The sequence below is a fragment of the Carcharhinus amblyrhynchos genome, unplaced genomic scaffold (genome assembly GCF_965287045.1).
Source record: "Carcharhinus amblyrhynchos unplaced genomic scaffold, sCarAmb.v2.hapA scaffold_42, whole genome shotgun sequence".
Lineage (NCBI taxonomy): Eukaryota > Metazoa > Chordata > Chondrichthyes > Carcharhiniformes > Carcharhinidae > Carcharhinus > Carcharhinus amblyrhynchos.
The window spans coordinates 3,253,880-3,264,175 of NW_027649783.1; the positions used below are offsets into that span (position 1 = coordinate 3,253,880).

General features: G+C 47.1%; 3 protein-coding genes and 4 non-coding genes across 7 annotated transcripts; 3 read left to right on the forward strand and 4 right to left on the reverse strand.

Moving 5' to 3' along the window:
- Positions 1–3,441: 3,441 nt before the first annotated feature.
- trnas-uga (transfer RNA serine (anticodon UGA)) lies at positions 3,442–3,523 on the reverse strand. The gene has a single exon. It is a non-coding gene; the product is annotated as a tRNA-Ser (tRNA).
- A 399-nt stretch (positions 3,524–3,922) lies between these two features.
- On the reverse strand, positions 3,923–4,005 carry trnas-uga (transfer RNA serine (anticodon UGA)). The gene has a single exon. It is a non-coding gene; the product is annotated as a tRNA-Ser (tRNA).
- A 339-nt stretch (positions 4,006–4,344) lies between these two features.
- trnag-ucc (transfer RNA glycine (anticodon UCC)) lies at positions 4,345–4,416 on the reverse strand. The gene has a single exon. It is a non-coding gene; the product is annotated as a tRNA-Gly (tRNA).
- A 1,562-nt stretch (positions 4,417–5,978) lies between these two features.
- On the forward strand, positions 5,979–6,686 carry LOC145335899 (histone H1-like). The gene has a single exon (XM_080181632.1). The coding sequence runs from the start codon at positions 6,012–6,014 to the stop codon at positions 6,684–6,686; it is 675 nt and encodes a 224-aa protein (XP_080037758.1). The 5' UTR covers positions 5,979–6,011.
- A 578-nt stretch (positions 6,687–7,264) lies between these two features.
- Positions 7,265–7,347, reverse strand: trnal-cag (transfer RNA leucine (anticodon CAG)). Its single transcript has one exon. It is a non-coding gene; the product is annotated as a tRNA-Leu (tRNA).
- Positions 7,348–7,973: 626 nt separating this feature from the next.
- On the forward strand, positions 7,974–8,285 carry LOC145335938 (histone H4). Its single transcript, XM_080181672.1, has one exon. It carries the CDS (start codon positions 7,974–7,976, stop codon positions 8,283–8,285), a length of 312 nt encoding a protein of 103 aa, XP_080037798.1.
- Positions 8,286–9,633: 1,348 nt separating this feature from the next.
- LOC145335911 (histone H3) lies at positions 9,634–10,044 on the forward strand. Its single transcript, XM_080181644.1, has one exon. It carries the CDS (start codon positions 9,634–9,636, stop codon positions 10,042–10,044), a length of 411 nt encoding a protein of 136 aa, XP_080037770.1.
- Positions 10,045–10,296: the final 252 nt, after the last annotated feature.

Below are 10,296 nucleotides of genomic sequence, written 5' to 3' on the forward strand. Positions count from 1 at the left end.
TCAGAGTGTAATACTCCAACTGAGGCCAAACCAGGGTTTTATACAGGTTTCCCATAACTTGTTTGCTCTTGTAAGCTCTGTCCCTACGTATAAAGCTCACAATCCCAAATACCTTAGTAACCACACTCTCAACCTGCCACCTAAACAGCAATTATTAGTGTCACATTTAACCACAGGTCCCTTGTTCCTGCATGCCTTTACAATTGTATCATTTCTTTCATATTGTCTCTCCCTTTTCTTCCCACTGAAATAAATCATTTCACACTTCTCTACTTTAAATTGGTCTTGTTTGACCAATCCACAAGCCGCCTCAGAAACTGTGAGTTTCAGCACTCCCCCCTCACAGTTCACAATGCTGCCATGTATTGTGTAATTCCCACAGTTTGAGTGTGTGCTCTGTACAGCATTGCCGATGTCTCTAATATGGATCAGGAAGAGCAGGATTCTGAACACCAACCCTCCTGGAATCCCACTTTAACCGAGCTCCATTCCAAATAAAAACATTTCCCACTGCTGTGTTTCCTGTCACTCAGTCAGCTTCCTATCCATGTTCTGCTGTCCCTTTTATTCTCTCAGCTCCAAATGTTCCCACAAGTTTGCTGTGTGTTCCTTCATTTATAAAATGCTTTTTGACAGTTCATGTTCACATTAACCACATTATCCTCATCAACCTTTTCTGTTACCTAAATCTCGAGCAAATTCATTAAACATAATTCACCTTTATGAATTACGAGTGGATTCCTTAATTAATGCACATTAGCACAAGCGAGAGTTAATGTTATCTGCAGTTATTGTTTGGAGAATATTCCACATTGCTGAGGTTAAATTTATTGGACTTTTATTGGCTTCTCCTCACAGCCTTTTCTGAAGAAGAGTGTTTACCATTTGCAGTTCTCCGGTTCTTTGGCATCATGAGCTCGGATAGGGAAGTTTTGCCAAAAGCCCCTGCAATTTCCACCCATATTTCCCTCAGTATCCATGGATCCGTCTCCTCCAGTCACAAGAACACAGTAAATAAGAGCAGACATTGACCACGTGGCTCATTGATAATGTTCCCCCATTCAAGGGTGACACAGTGGTTAGCACTGCTCCTTCAGTGTCAGAGACCCGGGTTCAATTGCAGCCTCAGGTCACGATCTGTGTGGAGTTTGCACGTTCTCCCCTTGTCTGTGGAGATTAGATTTATTGGCCAGACTAAATTGAGTCTTAGTGTCAGAGGATTTGCAGGGTAAATATGTGGGGTTATGGGAATAGGGCTTGGTGGGCCAAATGGCCTCTTTCTGTACTGTAGGGATTGTATGATTAATACAATTATGATTTATGTGTCTTTATACAGTGCAAAGCACAGAGGCACAGCATTAAACCAACAGAACAACAAAACACAGAACAGCATCAGACAATACAAAGAGAGAAATCACACGATATTTCTGACAAGTTTTCTAAAGGTCACTACATTTTCAGCATCAAAATCAGGTAAAACTTTTGAAATATCAACAACTCTATGTGGGGAGAACAAATTGTGAATATCATCACATGAACCAGATTTCTGTACTTTGTACTGACACCCACCAAAATACAATCGCTGTGAATAAAGATCTTTTGAAGCTTAGGCGATAAGGCCATGTATCGATTTGATAATACTGAACTAAACCATAAATCAGCCTTCTCTACAGATTGCAATTCAAGAATCCTTAATCCCTCATAAGCTATTCCCCTCATGCCTTTCATTTTCCAGGTTTCATGTCTTTGCACTCTCTCTATGAGCTGAATATCTCTTTGAACGTATGGGTTCCAAAGTATGGGTGCAGCATTGAGATGTGGGCATACTCACTTCTTATAGAGTTTCAGATCTTGGGTTGAACTCCAGTTTACTCCTCACTCCCTCGATTCCCTAAGAATCCAAAATTTGTCTATCTCAGCCTTAACTGCAACAGAATCTCTCCAGTGCAGATGGAGGCCATTTGGCTCATTGAGTCTGAACCAACTCTCTGAGATACCATCCCACCCAGAACCTATCTCAGTAACCCCACATATTTATCCTGCTAATCCCCTTAACTGATACATTTTGGAAACAAAAGGCACCGTGCAATACTCTGACAAGATACCACAAGGTAGGTTGTTGCATAAACATTAAATCTCATGGGATCCAGGGTGAGGCATCTTAATGGATACAAAATTGACTTCTTGACAGAAGCCAGGGGATGGTTGTAGAGGATTGTTTTTCAAACTGGAATCCTGTGACCAGTGGTGTGCCTCAGGGATCAGTGCTGGTCCGCTGTTATTTGCCATTTGTATTAATGATTTGGAAGAAAATATAGGAGGCATGGTTAGTAAGTTTGCAGATGACACCAAGATTGGTGGCGTAGTGGACAGTGAAGAAAGTTATCGCCAATTGCAATGGGATCTTGATCAATTGGGCCAGTGGGCTGACGAATGACAGATGGACTTTTATTTAGATAAACGTGAGGTGATACATTTTGGTAGATTGAACCAGGGCAGGACTTACTCAGTTAATGGTAGGGCGTTGGGGAGAGTTACAGAACAAAGAGATCTAGGGGTACAGGTTCATAGCTCCTTGAAAGTGGAGTCACAGGTGGACAGAGTGGTGAAGAAGGTATTTGGCATGCATGGTTTCATCGGTCAGAACATTGAATACAGGAGTTGGGACGTCTTGTTGAAGTCATGAAAAACATTGGTAAGGCCACACTTGGAATACTGTGTACAGTTCTGTTCACTTTATTACAGAAAGGCTATTATTAAACTAGAAAGCGAGCAGAAAAGATTTACCAGGATGCCACCAGGACTTGATGGTTTGAGTTATAGGGAGAGGCTGGATAGACTTTTTTTTCTCTGTAGGGAGGAGGCTGAGAGTTGGTCTTATAGAAATCTATAATATAATGAGGGGCGCAGATCAGCTAGATAGTCAATATATTTCCCCAAAGGTAGGGGAGTCTAAAGGTAGAGGGCACAGATTTAAGGTGAGAGGGGAGAGATAGAAAAGTGTCCAGAAGGGCATTTTTTTTCACAGAGTGGTGAGTGTCTGGAACAAGCTGCCAGATGTGGTAGTAGAGGCGGGTACAATTTTGTCTTTTAAAATGCATTTCGACAGTTACATGGGTAAGATGGGTTTAGAGGGATATGGGCCAAATGTGGGCAATTGGGATTAGCTTAGTGGTTTAAAAAAAACAGGGCGGCATGGGCAAATTGGGCCGAAGGGCCTGTTTCCATATTGTAAACCTTTACTGACTCAGAACCCATTCGGCCTAACTTGTCCATGCTAGCCCACGGACACACATGTGTTTCCAAGCTCACCTTCCCGCACCCGGCCTGGAGCAATGCAGCTGAAAGATTGATCGTGATCGAAATACTTCATACTGAAAGATAAGGTTTTTCTTCCCCGGATGCCTGAAACACCGGAAGTAAACACTTCCTAATCATCACCGCTGCGAGCAGGGCTCGAACCTGCGCGGGGAAACCCCATTGGATTTCAAGTCCAACGCCTTAACCACTCGGCCATCGCAGCTGCACATTTATAATCTGAGTAATGTTGATATTAACTTCATCAGGCACCGGGATTGTGCAGAGCACAGTGTGTGATCTGAAATTTGTTCCTCTACGTTTATTTCGTATCTTTATCTCTGATTGTTTTCCTATTTCAATAGTTTTTCATTAGAAACGAATTACGTCCGAAAAAAAAACGAATTTACTATTGGCAAATCCACCCTGTTTTATGAACTTGATTGAAAAGTGGATATATTTCTCAATACGCTGGCCAGGAATCGAACCTGGATCAACTGCTTGGAAGGCAGCAACAAGATCTGCTCACCACTATCGCTCAAACAGCCATTACAATTAGGTATAATGACAGAATTATCTCCGTTGCTACTTTTAGCAGCGAAAGTAAACACTTCGCGATCACAACCGCTCCGAGCGGAGCTCGAACCTGCGCGGGGAAACCCCCATTGGATTTCAAGTCCAACGCCTTAACCACTCCGCCACCGCAGCTACATACTTATCACTGTAATGTAGCCACCTTAGGATGTTCATATTAACTTCATCGGGCACCGGGATTGTGCAGAGCACAGTGTGTGAGCTGAAATGTGTTTCCCTACTTTTACTTTGTACCTTTGTGTCTGGCGGAGAACTCATTTATCAGGTCAGAGACGTGTTCTCCTGTTTCAATATTTTTTTCATTAGAAACGAATTATGTCCGAACAAAAAAAAAATGAAAAAATAGAAATCTTTATTTTATTTCATTCCTGTCGAATATTGCGTTCGCCCTGTTTTTCTCCACTTGGTTTAAAACACAAGATGCCGCGGAAAAGAATCTAAATAAATTATCAATGCGATGGCCGGGAATCGAACCCGGGTCAACTGCTTGGAAGGCAGCTATGCTCACCACTATACCACCATCGCAGACGCTGGTCAAACAGCAGTTATTTAAATCAGTTGTAATTATGGAAACAAATTAGTTGCTGATTTCATCACACACCAGGTACATCCACAGCACAGTTTGTAAACTGAACCTGTTTTATCTCGTTTTTCTGGACAGTTTAAATCACCTGTTTTACTATTGTTTCTGACTGGGAAATCATTATTTAGTTTTGGGGCCTGTTCTTTCATTTAAATAACTGAAAGCAAATTGAAGCTGGATTTTCCATTAGAAACACACTGTTGATGAGAATCTTCAGTGAATTTTATTTCAGGAATGCCCACCTACTGTTGGGACCTGCGATAACTAATTAAATAAATCACCACTCTGATGGTCAGGAAATGACCCTTGGTCAAATGCTCTCACAGTCACCACTCCATCACCATCGCTCACCTGGCTCTGTCACCCACTCTGGAAGAAAGTCCAGCTCTGACAGTGAATCTGGTTCCCTCCAGGTCCAATCGGAGGATGGTCAGAAACTGTCACTGTCAGAAACTCCATTATCAGCGAGTGTGGGATGGTTATTTAACTGGCTGTCACTGGTTGGTGAGGTTGTGATTTACTGTTACCTGTCAGTGCCGGAGAAACAAATAAAACAGGAAATCTAGAGACTCCGAGAGCAGATCATTTGTATTTTCACCCGAAACAAACACAGTGATGTCTCTAATCACTATAATAACTGAAAATAAAAATAGAATTGGTTCTTGCCGCGGAATCTGGTTAACAGATGTGGTTCTTCACCACATGGACTGCAGCGGTTCCAGAAGGCAGCTCACCCCCACCTTCCCAAGGGTAATTAGGGATGGGTAATAAATGCTGACCCAGACAGAGACACCCACATTCCATGAATGAATTGAAAGACAATCTGCGGGGAGCGGCCCTCAGAGTGTTTAACAGTTACTGAGGTGAAAAACTCTAACCCCCTGGAATCCGGAGCAAAGGCCGAAAGGAGGAGAAATTCCGTCCTGGGACCTTCCATTGGGTGAAAGTTTTGTCCTGTGAATGTGTCGATGTGAATATTGTGGAAGAGAGAGTGTATGAAAGGAGCGGGCGGGTCAGACTAATCCAACTGTGTTTGTGTGTCTGTTCTGACCATGAGATCTCCGAGTCTCTCTTGTGGAAAATAAAACCGTTTTTCAATCAAAGATTCCCCCTAATCCCCCTGCTGAGCCCCAGAGTGAGATTTCAAGGCAATTGTTTCGCTAAATGGAAGATTTGAGTGGAAAAGTAGAGAACATGTCAGCTATCGCGTGTGAGAGCGGGATCAGTGCAGCAGGAAAACGGGTTTCAGTGGAAAACCGAGTCCTCAGTTCGAGTGAAACCTTTTCAACAGCAAACATTGGAGTGTCAGAGACATGAAGGGTGTGAGCTGGATGTGTGGAGAGGCGGAATTTGATTGGAATGGGAGAGTTTGTGAGGAGAGAGAAACACAGAGAGGCTGGAGGAGCCGGGAGCTGACAGCAGCTTGTCTCTGCTCCGTCCGCTCTCTGCCTTTAAGTTGCTCTGTGCCGCCACCACTGGTTTCATTCCGGATCCAGTTCTGACTCTCCTGGCCCAGATTTTCCAGCCACTCTCGGATATGACTGAAACTGCAGCCGCCCAAACGGCTCCTCCAGCCGCTCCCGCTCAGGTGAAGTCTCCCAGGAAGAAGAAGGCGGCTCCCCGATCTGCCGCTCCCAAGTTAGGCGAGCAGATCCTCAAGGTGGTGGCGGCTTGCAGCGATCGCAAGGGGATGTCCCTGGCCGCCATCAAGAAAGCTTTGGCCGGCAGCGGAGTGGATGTGGGGAAGCGCGGCTCCCAGATCAGGTTAACTATCAAGAGGAAGGTGGAGAAAGGCTCTCTGGTGCAGACAAAGGGACAGGGCGCCTCCGGCTCCTTCAAACTGGCTAAGAGGGAAAGGCCGGGCAAAATGGGAAAGAAGGTGAAGAAAGCCACAGGCAAGAAATCTTTAGTGAAGAAAACAGCGGCCAAGAAGGTGACAAGAAAGAAAGCCGCCGCCAAGAAACCCGCAGCCAAGAAAACTCCAGTGAAGAAAACTCCAGTGAAGAAAACTCCAGTGAAGAAAACTCCAGTGAAGGAAACAAGCAGCAAGAAGGCGGCAACTCCAAAAAAGGCGCTGAAGAAAGCAGCCCTGAAGAAAAAGTCTCCTGTGAAGAAGGTCACGGGCGGAAAGTTGGTCAAAAAAGTGACTAAAGCGAAGGCCAATCCCAAAGGGAAAGCAGCAAAAGCGAAGAAAGCCTCAGGAAAGAAGTGAAACAACCCGAGAGCAAATTGGAAACCTCTGAAACCCCCCAAAGGCTCTTCTCAGAGCCACCCACATCTCTCAGGAAAGAGCTGATCCCGCAAGAAAATGATTCCTGTCCCGCGGGGCCCGGCTCATTCTCAATAGAGATCATTTCAAATTCAGACTGAAGCAAAACAACTGCAGATGCTGAATTTCATTGAGAATTTCACATTTGTTCAATCGCCACTTTCTCTCAGAATAAAGCTGTCTGGTAGATTCAGTGTGAGACAGGAACACTGGCGGCGAAACACCGCATTCCCCACTCATTTTTAATCCAATCCCTGCAGGGAGGCCAATCGGCCCATCGAGTCTGCACCGCCCCACAATCCGGATCCCCCATTCCCCTATTTATTGACCCTACTTCCCCCCCTGACACTCCGGGACAATTCAGCATGGGCCAATCAACCTCACACACACCGGGGGGAAACCGGAGCACCCGGAGGGAGCCCAGGGAGAATGTGGAAACTCCACCCAGACAGTGACCTCAGCCGGGAATCGAACCCAGGTTCCTGGCGCTGGGAGACGGCAGTTCTCAGCCCAAAAGTCAGTGTCAGGAGTGGGATTCGAACCCACGCCTCCAGAGGAGACTGCGACCTGAACGCAGCGCCTTAGACCGCTCGGCCATCCTGACTCCCTTCACTTTAACACAGGGAGATTTCCCCAAACACCTTCAATAAAGTGTTTGGAAACAGCTGGAAGCGGATGTGGGGGAGGATGTTACTGAGGGAGATTCTTGCTATAGAATAGACTGTGTTTCGGTGGGAATATTACTGACTGGGAATTATAACAGGAGCAGGTTTAAAAACACAAAAGGACAAAGTCACCACCCGAAACCTTAACTCTGTCTCTCTCTCTCTTCACAAAAACTGCCGGATTATTTGCAGCATTTTCTGTTTCGATTCCAGATTTCAAAGCTCCGGGTTTGTGGAAACTCTTGAGTGTGAAGGGCGGCTCTGGAAGGGTTTGTGTGGGGAGCTGGCTTTCGTTTCCATTCTTAATAAACGGGTTGAAATTGGCGGTTGCAGAAACTGGAGGTGGAGCTGAAAGATCAGGGGCCGTTCTGTGTGTGTGTGTGTGTGTGTGTGTCAGGCCGGCTCTCTCCTCCCTCCCGCTCTGGGTTGAATCTTCACTCTGTCTCCTCCCCCCTCTCTGCTCTCACTCCGCCTTTCTCAGTCAGGTCGGGGCGGCCTGTATAAAAGGAGCCTGAAAGAGTTCCTCTCTCTCAGATTGGGCAGTGATCGGAGTGAAGAATCCATCATGTCTGGCAGAGGGAAAGGAGGCAAAGGACTGGGGAAAGGCGGAGCCAAGCGGCACCGCAAAGTGCTCCGTGATAATATCCAGGGCATCACCAAACCAGCAATCCGCCGCCTGGCTCGCCGTGGCGGGGTCAAGCGGATCTCGGGCTTGATCTATGAGGAGACTCGCGGGGTGCTGAAGGTTTTCCTGGAGAATGTGATCAGGGATGCGGTCACCTACACTGAACACGCCAAGCGCAAGACGGTCACTGCCATGGATGTGGTGTACGCTCTGAAACGCCAGGGCCGCACTCTCTATGGATTCGGCGGCTGAACAACTCGACCCTTTTCCAGCCAACACACAACAAAGGCTCTTTTCAGAGCCACTCACCGCCTCACAGAGAGAGCAGTGACCTGGGGACGGGGGGGAGCTGGGACAGGCTGCTCAGTGTTTGAGATGCAGCTTTGCTTTGTTTAGGTTCCGGTGCCGGGAAATCACCCAATTGAACATTTCATTTGGAGCAGGATTGTTGTTGAAATGTTTCAGTGGATTGTCTCAGCAGCCCCCAGTTGACGTGTGCCCTGAGTGAAAGGCCACCTCACTCCCTGTCTAATCACTCAGTGTTTGGATAGAGTTTCTAAAAGCTTTCTCTGGAATAGCGGGAGTTTAGGAGCAGCAGCCGGTGAATCGTTCACTGGAACCAGTGCCAGTTGTGATGCTATTTGCCCCCCAGACGGTTGTTTCCTGCACTGAAGCTGACAGGCTTTGGGAAACTGCTGAGTTTCCGCTCAGTCATTCACAAAACCCGCAATTCCCGCAGTTTGAGCCGCTCCAACCCCCAGCCTGCTTCTGATTGGCCATCCTCTCCGCATCGGAACCAATCGCACAGCATCGAATGTGAACATTGAGCCAATCATTGGCTTCGACTGTCAACCGGCAGGAATTTTGAATGGGGGGAAATGGCGCCAATTTCAGCGCGGGAAAGGGAATGGAGACAAATTCTTAACTTCTCAACAAGAATAACATCTCTATTAATATTCTGCTGTGAGATTATTTTACAAAAAGGTTTCATTTGTGAACATTTGTCCGCGGCAAACGGCTCTATTCAGGAATGCCAAACGGGACAAATATGAATTCACTCTCTGTAACAAACAACAGACTCAATCCCTTTCACACCGGCTTCAGGGGGACACAGAGAAGACACAGATTTCTCATCCTTTCCCCTGAAAGCGGCACAAGCCACAGGCGGAGGGGAAATCTGAATGGGCTGGAGAGGGAAGGGACAGGGATCGAGTGGAACAGCGGGAGATTCTGGGAATGAACAGCCCAGAGAGCGGGGAAAGGGTCTCAAACACCAAGTGGAGGGAGATGGATTTCAAATCTTCAATGTTTCTGGTAATTAAGGACGGAATGAAGTCTTATTTTATACAAACGGTTATTTCCTGCACAGAAAATGGAGTAATTTCTGGAAGGGGCGGTGAAGAAAACAAGTGAGGCGATCAGAACCTGAGTTCCAGACATTCATTCCCTGCTCAGAGTTTGATTGAAACTTCCTGGGCCAATTCCCGCTGGGGGGGGGGGGGGGGGGGGCGGTTCCTCACAGAGTTTAAAAAGGCGGCTGCAGCGCAGACTCTGGATTAACAGTCTGTGTGTCTCAGATTGTGCTGAATCCGCTCAGAAAATGGCCAGGACCAAGCAGACAGCGCGCAAATCGACCGGAGGGAAAGCTCCTCGCAAACAGCTGGCTACCAAAGCGGCCCGGAAGAGCGCTCCAGCCACGGGCGGAGTGAAGAAGCCTCATCGCTACAGACCCGGCACTGTGGCTCTGAGGGAGATCCGCCGCTACCAGAAATCCACCGAGCTGCTGATCCGCAAACTGCCCTTCCAGCGCCTGGTGCGAGAGATCGCTCAGGACTTCAAGACAGACCTGCGCTTCCAGAGCTCGGCCGTCATGGCCCTGCAGGAGGCCAGCGAGGCTTACCTGGTGGGGCTCTTTGAGGACACCAACCTGTGCGCCATCCACGCCAAGCGAGTCACCATCATGCCCAAAGACATCCAGCTGGCCCGCCGCATCCGCGGGGAACGCGCCTAAAACCCCGGCTTCAGCACCAAGAACAACAACGGCTCTTTTCAGAGCCACCAACTCGACACATGAAAGAGCTGCCATCTCCTGTTAACCAATCTAGTCTTTCAATTCCCGGCACAGAATCTTCCCAGGACTCTGAAACCTCTCCATCTTACAATTAACTCTCCGTTACATTGAGCTCTCTCCAATCCTTCGATGATTACAGTCAAAACCATCCCGTTAACAATTCTACCGCAATTTAATTTTAAAGTGGTTTTA